The sequence below is a fragment of the Orbicella faveolata genome, unplaced genomic scaffold (genome assembly GCF_042242905.1).
Source record: "Orbicella faveolata isolate gen_17 unplaced genomic scaffold, um_ofav_v1 contig_2, whole genome shotgun sequence".
Classification (NCBI taxonomy): Eukaryota; Metazoa; Cnidaria; class Anthozoa; order Scleractinia; family Merulinidae; genus Orbicella; species Orbicella faveolata.
In genome coordinates, this window is record NW_028301547.1 from 17,954,172 (window position 1) to 17,977,500 (window position 23,329).

The window sequence follows — 23,329 nt, forward strand, 5'->3', positions numbered from 1 at the left end:
CTGGTGAAACTCCATCTCATTAAGGAAGGAACTTTGTCAACTCGTAGTATCCGTGCGAGTGGTACAAGTCGTGCAACTGGTGAAACTCCATCTCATTAAGCAAGGGACTTTGTCAACTCGTAGTATCCGTGCGAGTGGTACAAGTCGTGCAACTGGTGAAACTCCATCTCATTAAGCAAGGGACTTTGTCAACTCGTAGTATCCGTACGAGTGGTACAAGTCGTGCAACTGGTGAAACTCCATCTCATTAAGCAAGGAATTTTGTCAACTCGTAGTATCCGTACGAGTGGTACAAGTCGTGCAACTGGTGAAACTCCATCTCATTAAGCAAGGGACTTTGTCAAGTCGTAGTATCCGTACGAGTGGTACAAGTCGTGCAACTGGTGAAACTCCATCTCATTAAGCAAGGGACTTTGTCAACTCGTAGTATCCGTACGAGTGGTACAAGTCGTGCAACTGGTGAAACTCCATCTCATTAAGCAAGGAATTTTGTCAACTCGTAGTATCCGTACGAGTGGTACAAGTCGTGCAACTGGTGAAACTCCATCTCATTAAGCAAGGGACTTTGTCAAGTCTTAGTATCCGTACGAGTGGTACAAGTCGTGCAACTGGTGAAACTCCATCTCATTAAGCAAGGGACTTTGTCAACTCGTAGTATCCGTACGAGTGGTACAAGTCGTGCAACTGGTGAAACTCCATCTCATTAAGCAAGGAATTTTGTCAACTCGTAGTATCCGTACGCGTCATCATTGAAGTCGTGCAACTGGTAAGCCTTATTTTACGACTCGTACGAGTGGTACTACTTGAACCACTTGAATCTTAACCTTCACCACTTGAACAAGTGGTGAGTATTGAACAACCCTCACACCCATAACTCAAATATTACGTCCATCCATCGGTCCGTGTACATCCTTTGTTGTCAATTAACGTTCGATTGGGTCTATGATTGGGTATAACTTTGCTTCTACTAGGCCGGTTCAAGTAGTTGCACGGCAAAGATCAAATATTTAAAACTGAAAAAAATGCCACAGAAAACCTCTCTTATTCACTGAAGAGAGGAACACATTGTAAAATATCGGCAACAATTTATTACTCGATACTACGTGACTGCATATAGTTAAAAACTTTTGCATGCCTTTTATTATCCAAAGTTATGTTTCCCAAAAAGTTTGTTCAAGTGCTATCAGCTCTAGTCAAATGTAAAGGTTTATACTTGCACTTTTAGGTACCATTTTTAAACAAAGATTCATCAATTTAAAAAACAAAGTAGTGAAAGTGCTCTGGATATATGATTTTCAGATTAACCATTGAATTTTACCATCTTAATATATGGCTTATGTTTGTAGCTGATATAACGCGCGGTCTGATTGGCAACTCTAGAGCATCATTCTCCCGTAATGCCCACCGGCCGATTACGGGCCTTCAAAGGCAAAGCAAAAAGCCATATAATAAAGAACTTATTAACTTTAACGTTCGATCTCTACGGGAAAATCTCAAACCTCGACCTTGCCGTATTGGCAATACGAAAAGGTCTCGGTTTGAGATTTTCCCGTAAAGACCTCACTTTCGGTCAATAAGTAGGTATTATCTCTCCGTTTACTCGTTGGGTTCTGTATTGGATGAAAAAAAAAAGTGAAAGAAAGAGTGTTTCATCAGATTTCCCTCGAAGTCTCGAATATATACCGGTGCATGTATGGCGGTGTATCGAAAACTGATAACAGACTATCTCTTGTGTTTGATATGTGACATAAATCAAGACGCAACATTAGTAAATGCTGGTGATGTTGTAACCCAGAGTTGCAAACAAATCGTCAACCAATCAGAGTGCGTCTTTTATAACCATGGATGTATAAACTATGCTATAATCAAGCTGTTAGAACAGCGAAAAAATCGTTCTTGAACTTATCTTCACAATATTTTAAAAAGTTAACTAAGCAGTATCATACATTTAACCGAAGCAGACCTGATAATAGACCATTTTACAGTTGTCTGCTTGGCCACTGGCCTTTGAATGGCAGCGAGGCTGGAGGTGACCTTGCTTTGATAGAGACCTCTCTACTTTTGTCATGTACATGCACCTAGTTAGCATTAGAACAATTTTATTTACACAACAAAAACAGTGTGGTCTTTATCAAAACAAGGTCAACTCCAGCCTCGCTGCCATTCAAAGGCCCGGTCACTAAGCAGACAACTGTAAAATGGTCTTTTCGAAAGCCTAAACTATAAGGCACCCCCATTTGGTCCCAACGTAAAAATCACGGTATATTCACTGAGATACAACAAACCTAAATTTGTTTTGTTCTTTAAGAGAAACGTTTGGCGACGACTTAAATAACGGCTATAAAAATTTAAAGACCATAAGTTCATGTACACCTTACACCCGGGTTGATCAGGCAACTTAATGGCCACTTCATAATAAACAAGTTATATTTTTGTAAGGTGGACTATAAAAAAACGTTCAGACTGCGTTTAAGAATACTCCTGCTCCTACATTCAAGAACTCTTCAAATCATAATTCTAAAGGTGTAAAAGATAAGTGACTATAAAAAACAAAGAAAAGTGAGTAGATACGACATGAAGCAATAGAGTATGACCTATGTCATGCTCTCTTCCATGAAGTCACTAATATATCACGCACCAATCATAGAGAAGGTTATACAAACACAATAGTCAAGAGTGTGTTCGCCCCTTTGTACAATGTTCCTCGATGAGATTATTCTGGTTTGTATTTAAGGCTCAATTTCTTAACTCTAATTTTAAATGATCCATGCTACTGTTTATTTTCGATGAGCAAGAAGAAATCAGTCCACAAAATCCAATCATATTGAAAGGGGTCTGTAAATTAGGCTGTTTCGTCAACAAAGAAGGCACTTGCCTATCTAGATATCTTCAACTCGAGACATTTCACTCAAAGAACCTGCTATCTTATTCATTAAAGTATCAAATTTGTCAAATTCGTCAACTTCCCCATCTTTCAAAACTAAAATCATGTCACAGTCTTTGATGGTGCTTAAACGATGAGCTATAGTGATAACTGTGGAGTCCTTTAGTTTCTCACGCACTACGTTCCAGATTGTTTGTTCCGTTTCTGGATCGACGTGTGCAGTAGGCTCGTCCAAGATGACGATCTTGTTTTGCTGTAACAGCACACGAGCCAAACAAATTAACTGCCGCTCTCCTACACTGACATTTGCTCCATTTTCTAACAGCTCGTGATCTAGCTTTCCGTTTAGACTTTCCACAAACTCTTTCAGTTGCACATCCTCTAAGACTTGCCACACATCTACGTCTTGTAACTGCTCCAAGAGATCAAGATTTTTTCGCAGCGATCCACTAAACAGAACGGGGCTTTGGCCGAGAACAGATATACATCGTCGAGCCTCTTGGAGATTGATCTGTTTGATAGGAATATCATCGACCAATATGTCTCCAGCAGCATCTGGCATGCGCAGCAAAGCTGCCATAAAAGATGACTTCCCTGCACCTGTGCGGCCTGCAACACCAATCTTTGTTCCTCCTTTGATATTAAGATTGATTTTCTTCAGTACTTGAGGTCCACCCGGATAGTACGTCAATGACACATCTTGATATGTGATATTTCCTTTGTGTGGCCACTGTTCCGGGGGAAGTCTATGGACTTTGTATCCAGGCTCAGATTCAAGTTTGGTGTACGTCATCACTCGTTCAACTGAGGTCATGAAATTCTCGACATCTGAGGTTTTTCTGACAGCGTATTGAGTAAACGTCGAGGCATTGATGACATAAACAAGCGCAAGTCCGGCCCAAGCTGATTAAAATAAAAGGAAAAAAAGAAATGAGATATTTCAGCGAGGAGTTGTATGACGCGGCTAGTTTGCTGTATTGGGGCATTGAATGCCCTACTGCATGATACATTTTCCGCTAAATAGACTATTTTGCGAAAATATCATTCGATTTGTTCTCCCTCTTTCTTTTCTATGTCACCTGTAAGAAAGGCCCGGTTTAAACGTCGCATTTTACATGTGCCGAATCTTATTTCGTTTAGTTAAACGTGGGGCTCATTCCCAGTCCCCATTTTAAATTTCACGTCTATGTTGCCAATATGACTTTGAACCAATGACATGACCATCGCTTTTCCGGTCTTTTATAAAAGCAACCTTCGCACCAAGCCACACTTCGTCCTGATTTCCTAAACGGCGTATCTTCATCTTCTTTAAAGATTTAAGAACATTTTATACAAAATTAAACTACATTCCAAACATTTATACACATTGGCTGAAAGCACACGTCGCAGATAAATGCACCTACCGGCATCTTGTGACACCAAAACAGCCCCTAAAGACACTGCACCAATTAAAATGGATACGAGAAAGTTCATGCGTACACCAAGCCATCGCCCACTGGCCATCACCATAATATACGCCTGATTGTGAACATCTTGGTATCTAACGGAATAAAACCGCACTAAGTAAATGAACTAGTGTACCAACTTCTAGAACTCATTAATAATTCATCAATTTTAAGCAAAGGAAATCATGACCGTGACGGTGTTTGCATATCTGATCTTAATTAGCATAGAAATTACGATTTTATTTCTCCATTTTCTCCTTAGTTCTAGTTTCGGTTGAGAAGATATACACTCAACTAGTCAAGGCATTGTTTGATCACATTTCCAAACAACTCGAAGTTCTTTAAAAATACTCCGCTACGCGTCGTATTTTCAACTCTCTTTCTAGTGTTTGGATATGTGGTATCGTGTTTGATATGTTACTTGAAAACGTTTCTGTTAAATCAGATCGGGCAAAAAGCTTTAAAGCGATACTCATCAAAGTTTTGGTACATCCTCTAAGCAATACTCTATGTAAATGCGCATGTAACTATTTTAAATGTGCTTGCAACATGTCCTATCCTGAAATTGAAATGTAGACAAGGTGATCAGGTTTTGATCAGGTATGATGGACTGAGGAAGGTGTCTTACCGGCAGACTTGGAGAAATTGCACACTTTGTAGTTAGATTGCTGATAATGAAGCTGCAACCACCGAGGAAAATGTTACACCAACAAAAAAAGCTGTTCCCTCACCCCACCCACCTACGATGTTGAAAATCAGTCATTTTTTTCCCTTTTAGTTGTGATAAACGTCACATGTTCCAACATTGATTTAGGGAGATGAAGGATACGTGATTCAGCTTTACTGCCGTCTGGGATTGGGATTCTATTTTTGCTTAGTAGCGCACTATTCCATTCTTAATACTGCGACACTTATTTAAGAGATAAAGATTGTCAAGACTAAAGCAATGCACCTGTAAAACTGATCCACGAAATCCCTTTGTCTGCCTCTTGTTCGAATCGTGTCCAGTCCATTCAGGGTCTCGGAAAAGTGAGAGAAAACTGGACTGCGGCATATTGACTCTAACCTTTTCAGCTCTCTTGACGTCTTCAAGTAATACTTGGATATACACACGAGTAACACAATCAGCGGAACAACAAGAAACAGAAGCCAAGGATTTGTCACAGTTGGTACAATTATTGATGCAAACACCAACAAGACACACTGGATAGATACTAGAAAAGTCTTGGGTAACAACTCGTCAACGCAGCCCATATCTTTAGAAAATCGATTCAGTATTCTTCCCACGGGATTTGAATCGAAGAATAGAACTGGTGCTTGTAAAATAGCTACAACCATTTTGTCATGAAGGCGCTCAGAACATCTGAGCGAAACCAGAAGGAATCCATAAGATCGAATGACGGCAAAGATAAGAGACGCACCGACGAGACAAGCATAGATAGTGAGGTTTGTGTTGTCTTTCTGCTCATCTGGAAGTTTCTTTGTAAGTATTGAGAGCCAGACGTCAGGAGCAACTATCATTGCTGAGAAAAGAAAGAGGCGAAAAAAATAGTATGATCGGAAAGTAGCCATTGATCAGCAAATATAATGTTATGAGAAATACAAAATAAAATTGCGTACAGTTATAAGTCATGTATGACCAATTACAGAACAAACTTACCTTGCGCTATGATGAACAAGCAAATTACTGCACAGATTGTTGACCAATGTACTCCGCTTCTGAAGTAGTTCCAGTAAAGCTTTGATGAAATCACTCCGATGGAACGATCTTCTTGTGATATTTCCAGACCCCTATCGTCGTTGGTCTTTGGGACCACTGTTTCATGGCCATCAACACCACCTTTTTTCTGTTCAATCTCCCGAGAAAAGCTTTTAGTAAGTTTGCTATCTTTCCCAACTGCCTGATAGAGCGGGTCAACAGTTGTGTTTAGAACACCTTTTTCTTGTAGTTCAGTGAAACTTCCCTTTTCCAACACGCGGCCTTTGTACAACATAATCACTTGATCAGCTTCTTTCATGTAATGTTCTTGATGTGATGTTAACACTCGCGTTTTACCGCCCAGTAGGTCGTTGATACATGCTTTAAAGATATGTTGGCCAACTTTTAAGTCCACAGCACTTAGAGGATCGTCTAACAAGTAAAGGTCTGCATCAGCATAACCTGCGCGTGCTAAACTAATTCTCGCCTTCTGACCTCCACTAAGAACTTCACCGCGTTCTCCAACAACTGTTTGGTCATAGTCAGGAAACCGCTGAATGTCTTCTGTGAGGGCGCATGCTTCGATTACTCTGTTGTACTTTGGTGCATCGTATGGTTGACCAAACAAAATGTTTTCTCTTATGGTTCCTGAGAAGATCCAAGCTGTCTGAGGAACATAAACTAAAGTTCCTAGGAAAGTTATTGTCCCGCTAACGTCAGAGATCTCTCCAGCGATGGCTGAGAGAAGAGTAGATTTTCCACTACCCACTGGTCCGGTGATGACTGTTAGACTTTGCGACGCTGTGGAAAATTCAATATCCTGCAAAATGAATTCATCTTCTCGTTCGATTTGTTTGTGCGTTAGTCTTGACACGCATAAAGCACTGTGTTTGTCCTGCACTTTTACTTGGTGAGAATTGAATAGTGCTTCCATTTTCTTCTCCGGATCTGGGAGACCGTTCGAAGCTTTGGTTAAATTGTTTTCTGTGTTACTGGTGTCATCTCTACTTCGACCACGTGAGATGGCGGGGATATTTTCTAAAACAAGGAAATTTTCTATTCGTCCCAGCGATGCATAAGCGTCGTATGTTTGTAGTAGAGCAGTGGAAATGTACTGGCATGCTGCTACTTTTGCGATATCCATTAAACCAATCAGCATAAAGACATTAACAGGTGTGATGGGTTGACCAGTTAGCACAAGAGTAATTACAGACAACAGGGTCGCTGCTGATACTGAACTGTCCCACAAGGCAAGAAAACCTGACAGAATGGCACTTTTTTTACGGATGACGTTTGTTTCATTTCTGAAAACAAACCAAAAAAAAGCTATAAGGACATATCACTTAACAACACTAAAAGTGGCAGGTGTTATTAATTAGCCCAGGAGCGTTCTAGTTAAAAGTTACATGTGCGAATGGTAAACGAGGCGTTGTAGTAAGGGTGGACAGTACAACCGTTTTGATAGACATTACGAAGAGTAACAGTCCCAATATTTTTGAGTCAAAAACTAAAAACACTAATCTCTCTAAAGACAACACGCGTGACCGCGTTCTTTAAGCGAAAAAATAAACGATGATGTAAACTGGCCAAACTCGAGGGTTGTCAATAGAAGACAATGAATTTGTGACTGAACTTACAATTACAGTGAATGAAATTACTTGCAGATGGGTTCAGTGAGTCGAGGATGTGGATGGGTCTGGGGTGCTGTAATCTCAGTTATAGGTTAAATTTTACAATTTCGGTCCATCCTCTCCCTATCGCTAGTTTATGTAGATCTCTAATATAATCTCGGCTATCAGTTAAAACGTATCATTTCTTAGCTGGCTGACCCTATTCTCAGCTATCAATTAAACCCCACCCAGACGCTCTGAGTCAATGTTAATCACCACATTTGTTTTCCACCTACCTTCGCGTGTGCTTGACTTTTTTTCGATATTCGTCCTCCCACGCGCGCGTTTTGATGGCACGAATCCCAGAAACCACCTGGTTCATCAAGGAGATGCGTCGGTCGGTCACCGCTGCTGTGCGCAAGCGCAGTGCAGCACTAATATTGGACAACCCAGCGAAATACGGCACAAGAAAACACAGGAAAAAGACTCCCATAAGAGATTGCCAGCCAATCAAATACACGAGTAACACTGCTATCACCACCAGGACAAAGCACGAAGAAATCGAAAAAATTAGAAACAGGACTGTGTCTTCCTCTATACGCTGAACATCGTTTGATATAAGGTCGATCACGTGGCCTGTTGTAAACTTTAACAATGCACCTTTGCTGAGATGTAGCGTCTGCAAAACAAGAAATGCTAAGTCTTAGGTAAATCACGAAACAAGGATTAAATTGGCACAATCGCTGTCGCATGTTGCGAAGAGAAGCAGCACAAATAAAGAAAATACGTTTTCATCTTTCGCCGCATCAAATTTGTGAAGTTAAGATGTGTTCTTTTGGGAAAAATAGTTTTAATGTGAGCCAAGTTGGGTTTGTGTTCCTGAGTCGTTAGATCCCTTTGATTCGCTATCTTGATGTCTACGCTTGCGACGGTCATCGTTGTTCCTTTTAAAACTTAAGTCACCTGACCTATTTTTCACGCCTCATGTAGTCAAGGCGATTTCGCAATTACGGGCGATAATGAATTCTCAGAGTGTTGTGAAAAATTAGTAGCGTGAATTCTTCGCATAATTTTTCGTCTCAACGTCGCTCTATTCGAAGTTTCAGTTCATTCTGGTTTCTTCCCACGAATTTACGTTCAAGAGTGACGTACATTATTTCGTGTCCAAGGATAATGCCGCCGATTCGTCGTGGTAGAAGGTCTCCCGTTCAGAACATGGATGCGGTTGCGGACGCTGCAGAACTAACCGACGATTCGGTTTAACAGCCGAGAAACTTATCTAGACAAAGAAATATCGCTTCCACAGGCAAAAGGACCACTCTCTGACCACAGTTTGGTAGCACAAGATTAATTCTGTTAGTTATTCTCTGATGACTGAATTCGCCGGTGTATTTGTGGGGATGAAGTGCTCCATATAGGTCGCCCTTTGCCCCATAGACTCCCATGGCCAGCTATCGTGGCAGAATAGGTCCTCCGGATGGCCTTGTTACCAAGGAACCATACCTCTATTGTTTGTTGTTTGTTGTTTGTTGCTTGAGAATTAGGACCACAGGGAGAGGATTTGGACCTCTCAGTAGCCTGGGGACTACAGGGTCTCCTGGAAAGGAGGGAGAACACTGTGACCTCTCAGGGCATGGGGATTAGGACCTCTCTGCAGCACGGTTGTTGTTGCTTATTAGAAAACAGCCTTAAGGAAATACGCGCGCTGATTGGTTAAATATCGTGTTTCTGTAACTCGATAGAAACACGGAACTGGCACGAGCTGTCGACGTAATAATGGTGCGAGCAAAGAGAATTTACATTTTGATGATCAAAGTAAACAAGTTGATTCCCTTTATTTCGTCGCGTTGTTTTCAAAAAGGAATAGAAAACATGTTCTTCGTATTTCTATCGAGTTTTAGTATAAATCTACTAGCGTTCTATCTCGAATGGCGTTCTCTGATTGGCTGCGCTACTCACTATCTATTCTGGGATCTATAGTGAGTAGCGTAGCAGTGTGCCCTTGCTAACAAAATGAAGGCCGCTTCTTGGCGTTTTTGAAGTGTCTGTGAAGAGGATTTAGATTAAGTTTTGAACGACTAGTAGATTTACTAAAACAATCAGATTATTCGCTCTCGATTTCTATCGCGCGATAGTTGACTCGGGCTGCGCCCTCGTCGGCTATCACGCGATAGATATCTCAAGCTCATAAGCTAATTGTTTAATAGAAACACTCGTGAAAGTTTGGGAGAACTCGAAAAAGCTGTGGAGACACTCGCCTGTGGCTCGTGTTCCCACAGCATTTCTCGTTCTCCCAAACTTCCACTCGTGTTTCATAACTCGATAGAAACACGGTACATGTTTTCTATTTCTTAAATAATGTACTTATTGCTTCGGTCCTCTCGTTGCCAACCACCTGACCCGTTTCATCCCGTAAGATTCCTATTGACAACTCGAGCACTTCATCCCCTGCCCCTTTTCTTCCATCAAAAGTTGTTGTTGTCTTGTTTGATTTCATTTCATTTCGTTAATTAGTTAATTAAACGTCCTCGCTTCTGCATGCATTGCGTGCCGTTTATTTTTAGCATGAGAGTAGCCAGTGTACAGGCTAGCATGAGAGCATAGTCTAAACGTTGAAGCAATTCGCGAATTACCCGGAACTTATTTTCACTGACTGGTTTTCGATTCTTCTGATATCAGTATTATGTCATTCCATGAAATAAAGCAACAAACAACAGTTTTAGGCTTAAGTTGTCTTACTACCGAGCCGCGTAAACGACTGGTAATTCGAAACTCTGTGACAATCTGTTTTAGGAAACCCTTTTGATAAAGGGTTGTAACTATTGAAGTCCAAAAAAACTTAATGGAACTATTACAAAAAAAATTTAGGGATCACAATGAGCAAACTTTCCGAGAGTAAGCAAACAGGCATAGATTGCAAAAATTTAGTTTCAATAATGGCCGAATCGGCCCAGATTGAAGCAGATCGAATTATGTTCGTAAAATCAACGGAAGTAAAAATGTATCCTACAATCCTGGCCATAAAGTTGTTGGGACACCTTCCCTTTTGCGCGCAAAAACCCACGATTTCAACTACGTCCTTGACGTTTTAGGAAAAGATGAATAGAAGCAAGTATAACAGACCTCCCTCCCCCCGAGCAATGTTGAAAGAAAATAAAGCTATTCTGAAGAGTAGATCGGATGGTGTTAAAAAGGAAAAAGGGACAACAGAAAGTGGTTAGACAGCTGTGTTGGAAGCGAACGTGATTGTTCAAAAATCCTTATTATTGGACGTGAATATCTATGTTATCGTCACTTTAGTTGGAGAAGATTGTTCTAGGAGGCAAACAATCCTTGAAACGTGGCTATTCTGAAGGTATTATCAAGGTCTGTTTTTTTGTTTTCAAGATTGTTAGCAACATTGACAGGCAGGAGGGGGGTAGGCGGGCCTACGCGGTCTTGGTCTTAATAGAGGCTGCCTGGGAAGTCATCTGCCATAAACTGCCCCAATACTTGTGACCAGGATTGTAGCTACTTGATCTAGCGTTAGACTGCGTTACGTTTGCATTGCACTTGTTTGGATTGGCAGTGGATTTCTTCGTACTAAACAAGTGACAACGGAGCCTTTGATCTAGACTATTCGTACTTACCTTATGGTAAACTAGACCTTTCAAGGCGCAGCTAATTTGGATACCCAACAGCTCACATCTGTAGGCACTATGGTGCATACCAAGAGCTCCGATGAAGGAATTTATACACAAAGCAAGTATACAACCGTACAGAAGATTATTTTTCTTTGGCTCTGCTGACATCAGTATGGAAATAAGATATCCCAATAACAATGGTTGAAGAAGGAGAGAAATTGAATACAAAGCATTAGTAAATCCAATAATCATGGCATCCTTTACCGAGATCAGCTTTATGACGCTTTTCCAAAGTTTAGGCCTGGTTTGATTTGCTCTTTCTTTGTTCCAGTTTGCTTGAAGCTGATCGGTCAGAAAAGAGGCGGAATTCTCTTTTGAAAGCGGTAAAAAATCATTCTCATCCAATGGTCGTTTACTGCCTATCTTGAAGATACTATTCATCCATTGAAAGAATAGAAGAGACACGAAGCTGACTATTTCTTTATCTTCTTTCGTGGAGATCCTCTTGTATCCATTCCTTGCCATAACACTGAAAACTGATAAAGATAAACATATAGAGATCAAATTGAAGGTTAACAGCAAACTTTGTCTTTTGGAAGTTCGCTGACTCACAGTTCTCAAATTAATGCAAATGCTGCAATTTTATGGAATAGTTGACTGTACTATCAGCCCTCGTGAAAGTGGAATAAGCTCGTAAACCCAAAATGCTTAGGGAACGAAATTTCTAAGGCGTAAACAAGAAATTAGTCCTTTTCAAACTAAACTACAGTCGGCTCACGATAACTCGAATATTCAAGGGAAATTGAAAAAGATTCGAGTTACCAGGAGTTGAGTGCAAATGACCAGAAATAAGGAAAACATCGGTGTTTAGAGGTGGACTATTTGATTTTTGAGGGGGGTTTGATTTTCAAAAAACGCCTTCAAGCATACTTGTACCAAAAAAAATTATGCACACGACCACGGTGGAAAAAAACTTTTCACGCACGACCAGGCATTTGATACGGAGAAACAAATATGCATACATCTGTCTCGAGAAACAAAATCCTAGCCCATGAAAGGGTTAAAATAAAGTTCATGCTTGTACCAAATCAGCCTTACATTTTCGAGAAATAGTTTCAATGTTTTGGACAACAGCACTGTTTGTTTTGAGTTGTCACGTATTGACAAATAGGGTTCGAGGTATCTAGGGTAAAATTATATAGAAAATGACCTGAAAGGAAACTAAAATGGCTCCGAGTAAGCGGGAGGTTCCAGTTATTAAGGGTTCGAGTTACCGAGGGTGAAATTACAGCAGATGTATGTCAGAAATCCAGGGAAAATCGATTTTGGTTAAAGTTAGCCCGAGGTTCGAGTTGGCAGGAGGTTAGAATTTGCGAGGGTTCGAGTTATCAGGAGTCAACTGTTTTTGCTGGGATGGTTTTAACTGTTCCACACTCCTTGCAAAAGCTATCAATAGTTTTATTTCTCAGAAGGGTTTTCAAAACTTCCTAGTCAACCAGCAACAAAACTCTTCTTGACTAGTTATTTAAAACCTCAATAGGGTGTGGCATCAGGGCCACATTTAGATCTTTAGTTCGGGAATGGGGGTGGGATTGCAATCTAGGGCAAGTCTAGCCCTTCAGTAGGTGGGATATTTTAAATACAAGTAGTATAGCGCGTTATTATATCTCTCAGTTAATACGCGCGCTGTGATTGGTCAATTTAGCGGGCCGTTCTCTCCTGTACGGCCCGCGAAAATTTAAAGTTGGTTCTGTTGCCAAACTATTTTGTGATTTATCGCTAAGTGTTCTTGACTTTTATAACAAGTGAAAGTTTGAAACTTTCTTACACTCTAAATTATGTAATAAAGCGTGCTAACGACTTAAAAAACCGTTTCAAACTGACTCGCTTTGCTTTCAAAGTGCGTCAGAAATTTGAAGCCTTTCGGAGTCCGCGTGAATAGAAATCGTTTCCGAACCCGTTAGGCACACAGTAAAGATATAATAAATATCTTACTAACCACATCTTCTTGGTCCAAACCGTAAGTTACGGATTCTCGTTTTTCCCCCTACGATTTATGACCCGCGCGCTTCGCGCTTGGGCCATAAATCGAAGGGGAAACAACTCGTTTCGTAACTTACGGTACAGACCTCGAACTCGGTTAGTAAGACGGTATTTACCCTAGGGTGCAATAAGTATTTAAGATGGCGGCTTTGTCACCCTGGGACGAATTGAATATCAAGATGGCGGTTTTTTCATCCTGAGACAAATTCAAGAAGGCGGCTTTGTCACCCCGAAACGAATTGAATAGTCAAGATGGCGGCTAAGTGGCGTCATAGTCAAGATGGAAGAAGGCGGGCGCATGTTAGGATGGGGGAGGGAATACAAAACGTAACGTCATAAAGTGGTATGGGGATGTGTAAGGAAATGGATGGAGAAAAGCCGAAAACGAACAAGAAACCAGGTTTGGCTTAAAAACATGTAACGCGACAAGGCTGTTGCGCCGTAACACGGAACTGCTTGGATTTGGTTACTAACGACATACAAAATAAGCTTTGTATGTAGAGCACCAAAGAAGACAATGATCCTACATTTATCTGTGCCCCCTGTTTAGTCTACATGGATGAAAACTCTCAATTTTATACGATGTTACCTGAGACAAAATCAGAGGCTTCTCTGCAGACATTCATTGTAACAAACACTGCGTGAAAGCCAAAATATTCTAGAGTATTCTAGACTCGAAAATGTGATTGTGACGCAATAGAATCCTAGAGTATTCAAGCCGCACACAACACGTGACGTACACCTGAAATATTCGTGTCGAATATGGTGGAATACGCTCCGTTCATAATCGTTCGAGGATTTTCGTTAAAGTATACCACACATCTGTCGTAATCCTAGAGTATGATGGCGAATCCTTTGTAAAAAGAACTTTATAAAAGAAGGTAACAGTTCGGGTGCATAGCATTCTCCTGAAAGCAAAATTTAGACTATGAATTCAAAGTATATGCGATCTGCGCGTGTATACGTTTATCCTGGAATACGTGATCTTGACGCCAAAGCTATAGAATTCTAGAGTATTCATTGCGTTTACAACCGTGACGTGGACCTGGAAAATTCTTATCGAATATGGGCATACGCAGGAGCACGACCGTGTATTCGTTCGTTGACCAGAACTATTGTACTTTTTTGGTTCATGTTGTCGGCGCAGCGCATGTGTTTTGCTTGAGTCAAGAAATTGACACGCTTTGTTGTAACTTCGAATTCCACTCATTCGGTTTTGACCGACGCTTTCGGGATAATCACTACAAAGCGATTTCTCTTTGTGTGACCCGTCTCGTCTGAAATGGTTAACACAGCACGAAGCCACAAATTGGACACTACGGGATACGTAAAGTTCCGCAAAGTTAAACTGACTAGAGACACGTAAAGCTGCGCAAAGTTTGGTTAGTAAGAGGAATCAAGTTCGTTTCGGAGAAGTTTTGGTGTATTCAGTGGAGAAAGTCCCGAGACCTTCAGACGAATATCTTTTCTCTGTGCGATGAGTTTAACTCCGGAGCCCGCAGGGCAACGAAACTCCTAAATAACGGCCCAATAGCTTCCTCAGTCGACTCCCTGCCATCATATCAACATTGCATTACGCTTGAACAAGAAATCACACAATGTATTACGGAAAACACTTTAATCAGATTTTTTCCTCGAGGTTACTTTTGAAACGAAATTGACCTTGAATGTGTTTCGAAACGACTTGTAACGAAATGAGAGAAACGACCTACATCAGCATTCTGAGTGTCCGACCTTCAACAAGCACGGATCAGCGGTTTTCCACATTAGATACCAGGTTCTCTCGGTTCCGGCGCCATTTTTTTGGCGTCCTTTTTGAAAGGTGTGAAATGTTGAAGCTTACACCGATCTCTTGGTCCTTTTTCACTGTTTAAAAACTCTACTTTGGCGGACAAAATTCAGTTTATCTTCACTTCTTCTCTGTGCACGATTTCAAGCAGTTTTTGGTGGCATACAGCTGATGAAAACATCGATACATACGGAGGTACGAGTCAACAACAACAGGTAAAACGTAAGCCATTGTTGTCTTCCCGGGTTGTCTTGTACGTACGAGTAAGTTAAGCTTAAGTTTTCAGGGTAAAGTTCAGTTGTAATGTTTGCTTAAGATGTATGGAATTGCCTCTGGTTGTAAATATTTCTTTATCAAGCAGAAGTTATACATTGGAAGTAAATGTAACCTTGATTTCAAGAGGGACAGCAATGGGAATGATGGTGAATTAAACCATTAAATCAAACTACTGTGTAAAATTTACTGATTGATTTATTACGATATTTTCCTTAGTACTGCAAGCTTGATTTGAGGTTTCCCAGTGTGGATTTACACATAAACTTAACTAACCTTTTTTGCGTATTGTATTTTAATCATAGGATGAAGTAAAATTGGTAATGCCTTACATGTATGTATAATCCCTGGCCTCCTTATTTGAAGAAAAAAAAGAAAACCTGTGAGGAAGAACCCTGGCTTACAAGATACATGTATGTATTAATGACTATTTAGGGGGCCATGGAGACTTTTTAAGATTTATTTTTGTAAGAGCTTTTGAAAAATTATATTGGCAGGTAAATTTTGGCATTTCACTAGTCAGTCTCTGTATATTTTATATATAAACAAGGTGATTTGCATATCTGTTTTCAGAGTGCTCAGTAGTAAACTAGAGCGTGATTATAACAGATGACAAACTGAGCAACTGTAGATCTGACTTGACATTTTATTACTATTTAGTTTCGTAGTACACAACTTGTGTGCAGCACTCATGAGATAAAATTGCCAAATGCAAATTTACATCATTACACTGATTTGAAATACACATGCAACCGTTGGAAATATGATAGCTACAATAAGTGAACACTTTTACAAAAAAAAGGAAAATTGGAAATTATAGATAAACACTGTTACTATTGTGTAACAACAGAAGCTTTAAAAGTTAAAATTTAGCATTTTTCCGGAAGAATTTGTTTGCATGTCTACATGAAGTTATCAGTTCATTCCATTTATTCAGAGAGGCTAACTCAGGTTTACAAAGGTACTTCTCCCAGAGGCATAGGTTACATTGATTTGAATTGGGTTATATGGGGCAGCTTGCTTTAAAATCTTTCAAGTGACTTTGAACTTTGATTTATTGTCAAAGTCACTTGGAGGCTGCCCCATGTAACCCCGCTTCAAATCGATGTAACCTACGCCTCTGGGAGAAGTACTTTATTATTTGTAAACCTGAGTTAGCCTCTCTGAACAAACAATGAACTGATTAGATAACTTCATGTAGACATGCAAACAAATTCCTCCTGAAAAATGTTAAATGTTAAATTTTAAATTTTAAATCTTCTCTTGTATTTCAATAATAACAGAGTTTATTCCTAATTTCCAACTTTCCTTTGTTTTGTAAAAGCATTCGCTTATTGTAGCTATCACATTTCCAATGGTCGCTTGTGTATTTCAAATCAGTGTAATGATGTAAATTCCCATTTGGCAATTTTATCTGATGAGTAATGCACACAAGTTGTGTAGTACGAAACTAAATAGTAATAAAATGTCAAGTCAAATCTACATTTGATCAGTCCGTCATCTGTTATTTTATATATACATTATATTAAGGTACATGTAAACCCTGCTTCATTGATGACCACTACAAATTTCAAGACAATTTGCTATAGTAATGTCAAACTACAGTGAAACTTTGATATAATGAAGTGCCAAGGAATTGGTAAAGTATGTTCACTATAACAGGGTTTTGTATCAAGGTTCTTTTCCATATAGTCTACTATTACTGGAGCCATGAAAATCATTCGTTATACTGAGGACCTCGTTATATAGAGGCTCGTGAAATCGAGGTTCCACTGTACTAACCATATTCCTTCCAAAGGTAAATATTGAAAATTGAGTTTTATTACTCATTTAGGTTATTAGCCTAAGGAGGAATTTGTTTGCATGTCTACATGAAGTTATCTAATCAGTTCATTCTGTTTGTTCAGAGTGACTATTAGCCACTCATTTCAGGTTAAGAGCTGAAAACTCTCTCTTCTCTCAAAGGCATCTTAAGTATGTTTTTGCATGCACTAGAAACCCAGGTTCTTACAGTGTAGCTTTCCAAATGTGACTGTAAAACTTTTTGGTCATCAATCCTGTCAACACTTAGTGTTGATCTCAGGTCTTGGTTTGAATTTTCAGCTCTTTGTCTTGAGGTTACCCTATATCTTTCAGAGTGTCTTGCACCCACGCCATTTAGCATGTCTAATTAAAGCCAATAAAGCTGGCTATCAATCTACACGTACATGTATACCAAGAATTTGGAAATAAAATGAATTATCAATTTTTTCAGGGTTTCTCTATGTGAGCATCCAAATCACTTTTGAAAGCTAAGTCAAAGTGAGTCTGCCTCAAATTTTGGACAGTAGCTAGTTTATCATCCATGTCTGTTAATTTTTATTTTGAAATATTTTTTCTCTTAGAGTGATTTTTGAATGATCACTCCACCAATCTTTAATCCTGTTTTGGAAATGTTCTGTAACTTTTTACTGCGATTGAATATGGCAACACACAGGCAATTTTGTTTTTGTGTTTTGTGTCCAGAAACTGAGAAACAAATTAAATTAACAAGAAACAAAGTTCACTTTGACTTGTAATGTAGCTTTCAAAATGTGATAATAATAATAATGATTTGGATGCCAGCACTAAAATGTCTAGAAAAATTTGGCAATTCATTTTATTTGAAAGTCCTTGGTATAGTTTGATAGCCAGCTCTATAAGTTTTAATTTGATATGGGGTTTACATACAATGTCTACAGATTAAATCGGATGCACTACATCCCTTTTGTGTGAGACACCTCTAAAGGTATATGGTAATGTTAAGAGGGTTCCAATTGTTGAACCAAATAATAATGATGTTAGAGTGGTTTTCAATTGAGTGTCATAAAACCAAAACCAAAACCTAAACCAATTACTTACCAATTAGACTTCTCAGCTAATCTCGAACTGTAGTAAAACCAAAACCAAAACCAAAGTAATTGTCTAATTACTTTCGACACTCAACTGAAAACCGCTCTAAATATGCAAAGCAGCAATTCATTAATTCATCCCTAATTCTCTTTCGTAACATAGCAGCATCTAGTTCTAAAGTTTGCGTACAAAATGTAAGTGTTTTTTTAGACTGCTTCTCAGATGGTTCCGAACTTCTGTTTTTTCGTAATATAGCAGCATCTAGTTAGAAAGTTGCATGCAAAATGTTATAGAAGTGGTTTTTTAGACTTTGCTTCTCAAATGCTTCATTATGCCTTTTCATAACACATCAGCATCTAGTTATAAAGTTTGCAAAAAAAAATGTTATAGTGTTTTTTAAAGACTTTGCTTCTCAGATGGTTATGCTTTTTCATAACAAAGCAGCATCTAGATATAAAGTAAATGCATACAAAATGTTATAGTATTTTTTTAGGTTTTGCTTCTCAGATGGTTCCTTATACTTTTTCATAACATAGGGTCTTGGCAATGTAAATTCTTCCATAGTTTGATGAAAATAAACATACACGAACAAGTAACATAAGTTTTATTATTTCAGTATTAATAAAGTATTATTTGAAATGAAATGAAGATGTCATAACGGCAGTTGTTTACTTTTTGTTGGGATAACATGCATATTGTCCTTGTAATTTTCTTTCTTTTGGGCGGGTTTTGTTAGGAATCCAAAGGAATTTAAAAGTGTGTTACACTCGGCAGTTTGAACACAGTTTGGGGGATATACAAGCTTTGGTATGGGTCCTCAGTACTTCACGTTGGCGTCAGTATTCAATCACGAATACGTTTCATACTTTACATGAGTCTCGTGTTCCAGTCGAACAGGAGACAGGAATTGAAGTGTGTCGTTTAGAATACCTTAAAACCTCACGTATGCCTCAGTATTCGAACATGAACACGTTTCATATTTCGCATGAGTCTCGTGTTCCAGTCGAACACCACAGAACACTTGAAGTGTGTCGTGGAGAATGCCTTAAAACCTCACGTATGCCTCAATATTCAAACATGAACACGTTTCATACTTCGCGTGAGTCTCGTGTCCCAGTCGAACACCACAGAACACTTTAAGTGTGTCGTTTATAATACCATAAAACCTCACGTATGCCTCAGTATTCAAACATGAACACGTTTCATACTTCGCGTGAGTCTCGTGTCCCAGTCGAACACCACAGAACACTTTAAGTGTGTCGTTTATAATACCATAAAGCCTCACGTATGCCTCAGTATTCAAACATGAACACGTTTCATACTTCGCATGAGTCTCGTGTCCCAGTCGAACACCACAGAACACTTGAAGTGTGTCGTTTAGAATACCTTAAAACCTCGCGTATGCCTCAGTATTCAAACATGAACACGCTTCATACTTCGCATGAGTCTCGTGTTCCAGTCGGACGCTTCGGAACACTAGCGTGTTGTCTGAATAAACTACGCGGTAGCGTATATTACCTGCATAAAACCCGTTCTTGACGACGCAATACATTTTTAGCTGTGAAAAATGTGACATAACTTTCGTATTCATAGCGTGCGATTCTCGAAAATTAGAGCATACTTGACGTATTCATCAGTATTCGAAGACGTTCACGTCAGAAGTGGCGTCGTGGATCGCGTGTTCCAGTCGCAAACTCTCGAACAACTGAGAGTATTCGAAAATGTTCGAGTCATAAATGATCGCTATATCTTCGAAGAACATCTAATGCAACATTAATCTACCAAAACGTGGCCCGTATGATTTATCGAACACTTCGAGTCATTCACGAGTATTAAATTTGAATACGGAAAAACAGGCCGGATTCCTCCAGAATATTCCAGCTGTATTTCGAGTCAGCCGTAATCGAATACGTCAGAACATTGCGGCATACGCGGCGTGCGCCGATCCGTATTCGAGCGAATTCGGGGCCGAATATTTGGCTTTTCGCGCAGTGTTAAAATTAATTCTTTTCATTTTAAGATCATTTCGACAAGTTTCCTCAAGTGATGTTCATATATTCGGTGTCGTGTCTTGAGCTGCTCAATTTCTGCTCAATTTCTTGCCTGCGCGATAAAAGTGTTGACAAGCCTGCACGACTCCTGCCGTTCGCGGATGAATAAGTTATAAAGCCTTCATAGTTTAGCTTTAACTAGGATGTCTTTTAGGGACTTTCCCTTGCGATACGAGATGATGGGGGGCTCCTTAAAGATTTCTTTCAGTAGCGGGTGATTATCTATAAGGTGCCATTTCCCCAGTAGTGTGTCTTTTAGGTTAGGCAACGCCGGGTGGTATTGCGTAACAAAGGGCAGTATTTTCTTTTGTGCGGTTTTGTCTTTCTGTGCTAGTGACATTTTTCTATCAGAGAACTTAATCTCTGAAAGGTGTTTTTCTACAATTCTAGCTGGGTAACCTCTATTCTGCAGGCGTGTTTTGAAATTACTCGTGTTAACTCATGTTAACTTTGGAGTAGATGTAAGGGCACGAATCCACCCGGATGCTAACTGAATTCCCTTCACTCTTTGCTTCTTTGCTCTATTTTCTCCCCGTCGCCCGAGGAAAGTTGGACACTCGCGCTTTGAGGCAGTATACGTCTAAGTTGTACACTGATTGGTTAGTTGGGTTCAGTGTTTTACGGCAGATTAAAAAAGCTTCGAACGCTGATGCATTTCGCAAAAGGCGTTCCACAGGGCAGCAAAAGAAATGGGGAATTCTTGTTCGAGCTTAAGGCTGCCATACTAGCTTCTGATTTGTCTTTCAAGTTTCTCTGACATAATTACTCATCTGTGCACATTTTAGTGTCCCAATCGTTTCATCGATATGGAAATTGTTTCGTAATTCTCCCTTATTTCTTAATCCACTAAGCTGATAGTAAAGCATGTAGTTACCTTAGCAGACAGTCTCTAAGTCTCCATCTACAGTTTCGGTGAAGATCATCAGCAAAGCTTGCATAGCCAACACAGTATCAAGAGATCGTCAAGGAATTTAAGATCACGAAAATAAAAAATAATATATACGCGGTTTATCGACCAAGCGTGATTGAAAGATTGCTGCGGGATATTACCCAAGAACATTTGTTGCGTGCTTACGGACCGACACGCAGTGGAGGTCCATAAACAAGAAAAAAACTACCATGATCAATATCCAGCCATCTAGACCGAGCAGATTTGGTCGATAAGGGTTTATCATATGGTATACAGGACAACAAATTCTAGCGGAAATTGAGGGCAATCCCGAGCAAACAAATTAAAAGAGCCCCATTTTGCCGGTTCGGGTGGCCGATCACAACACAGGATTTGGTTGATATTGCCCTCTCGCGGAGCTAGCCATAATTGTAGAGGAGACATGTCAAACAATAGTTAACAATTATAAATCGAAGTGGAGGTGAATAGGTGGATATTTACTTTCACCGACACTGAGGTAAATAATTGTTTTAGTACATACCACACAAGCTGAATAATTAGCGGACCAAAACGTTATTTTATGTGTGGCAAGCGATCGGAAATTTTAAAATCTCTCGCGCCGGCTGCTCGGACGTGAACAGTACTTCCTAACCACCTCCGAGTTAACCAACCAGAGCGCGCGAAAAGCACTATTCACTTGTGTGGTATATACTAATATCAATAAGTTATCGAATATTTATTAAAAACTAAATCATTGGATAAAGCAATTCGAGGGTTTTTATTGGTTTAGCCATCATGGGTTATGAGCCATTATACCATGCTCTTCAAATACGATAAGCGTTTGTGTGATTTTTTGGCGCGTTTCTATTTTTAATTTAGTCTACTTTTCTGTATCTTGAGGCGTTTTTAATAAATCAGTTATTCCACTCACGCCTGTTGGATATATATGGGTTATTAAGTGTGAGGTCAAGATTGCTGGATATTGGCCAAGTTCTTTTTTTGCGTGTTTATGGACCGAGAAGGAGTCGAGGTCCATAAACTCGCAAAAAAAGAACGAGGCCATTATCCAGCCATCTTGACCGAATAAGCTTGGTCAATAAAGGATATATTACATGGCTTTCGGGCAAATTTTACTTGCAGGACACAGCGGGTAGTCCCGAACGGGCAAGATAGCTCCATCTTGCTCGCTCGGGTAGCCAATCACAGTGCAGGGTTCGATTCATTTTGCCCGCTCGCGGAGCTAGCCATATAATAAGATATGATTAAAACCAACTCGACGCTACGCACCTCGTTGGCTATCTACCATCTCATATCAAACGCGCGCTCGTGGATTAACTGTTCATTATTGTTATTGCGGTATCTTATAGACCTTGTACGGTTGCTAGGTCTCGTTAAAAGAATAATGAGCATAAAAGGAATAATAGCACCCAAGTTTTATGAGAAATGCCAAGAGGTATATAGGCCAATTAGGGGTGGCGAATGGTCCTTTAAAAACCCATGGTCTCGCAAAATTTTCGTCGGATTTCACGGGTCTCGCAGTCTCGTTTTTTAGCGGTTATGTGCGTCTCGCAGTCTCGATTTTTTTCAAGGCTAAGAAAGTCGTTTAGTACCGATTTGTTTATTTTTGTTGATAAAGTTAAATGACATCACAACATCTTAGAACCTGAACGTCTCGAGCTCGCATTTAAAACCCTTTGAAGCCTCGGTCTCGCAATTGAAGAAATCAAAATGTCTCGGGATCGCAAAGAAAACGCTAATCTCGTCGTCTCGCAAAGTCTCGCATTTACCATTCGCCAACCCTCCAATTTAATAATACAACAATCACCGATCATTTTGGGCTTGTGTTTGAGGAAAACTCGGTCATTGAAATCCTATGATTATCGTGACGACATCGAAAAACTCCGTTTACAAAGCCTTCGAGATGTTCTCCGTCCGGCACACTAAAACGCAAAGCAGGCGTTTTCAAATTCGTCCGGTTTGAAGAGCGTTTCCGAGAAGCTTCTCTTTCGTGACGAATTAGTGTAAGTGGACGGTCGGGCCTAACCGCGGAAATAAAGCTGCGTTTTCAAATTTCTCCGGCGTAGTATGGACGTGGCCAACAACTACAAGTTCAAGCTCGCGCAATTTTCTTAACTTAAAAAAACTTCCTCCT

The 23,329-nt window shown here is 39.8% G+C and overlaps 1 protein-coding gene and 1 long non-coding RNA gene across 2 annotated transcripts; one reads left to right on the forward strand and one right to left on the reverse strand.

The window, feature by feature from the left end:
* Nucleotides 1-1,065: 1,065 nt before the first annotated feature.
* Nucleotides 1,066-11,786, reverse strand: LOC110046381 (ATP-binding cassette sub-family C member 4-like). Its single transcript, XM_020752076.2, has 6 exons — nucleotides 11,268-11,786; nucleotides 7,935-8,317; nucleotides 5,990-7,332; nucleotides 5,282-5,852; nucleotides 4,288-4,424; nucleotides 1,066-3,787 (listed from the first exon to the last, which is right to left on the reverse strand). Exons 1-6 carry the CDS (start codon nucleotides 11,784-11,786, stop codon nucleotides 2,880-2,882), a joined length of 3,861 nt encoding a protein of 1,286 aa, XP_020607735.2. The 3' UTR covers nucleotides 1,066-2,879.
* A 2,205-nt stretch (nucleotides 11,787-13,991) lies between these two features.
* Nucleotides 13,992-18,881, forward strand: LOC149112251 (uncharacterized). The gene is made up of 2 exons (XR_016207346.1): nucleotides 13,992-15,308; nucleotides 15,672-18,881. It is a non-coding gene; the product is annotated as an uncharacterized LOC149112251 (long non-coding RNA).
* Nucleotides 18,882-23,329: the final 4,448 nt, after the last annotated feature.

Coding starts and splice junctions, on each gene's coding strand:
- LOC110046381 (XM_020752076.2), bottom strand. CDS start 11,786: ATGGCAAGGAATGGATACAAGAGGATCTCCACGAAAGAAGATAAAGAA. Junction 8,318..11,267: donor AAGGTCTAGTTTACCATAAG/GTAAGTACGAAT, acceptor CTTGTTTTGCAG/ACGCTACATCTCAGCAAAGG. Junction 7,333..7,934: donor AAAGTCAAGCACACGCGAAG/GTAGGTGGAAAA, acceptor GTTTGTTTTCAG/AAATGAAACAAACGTCATCC.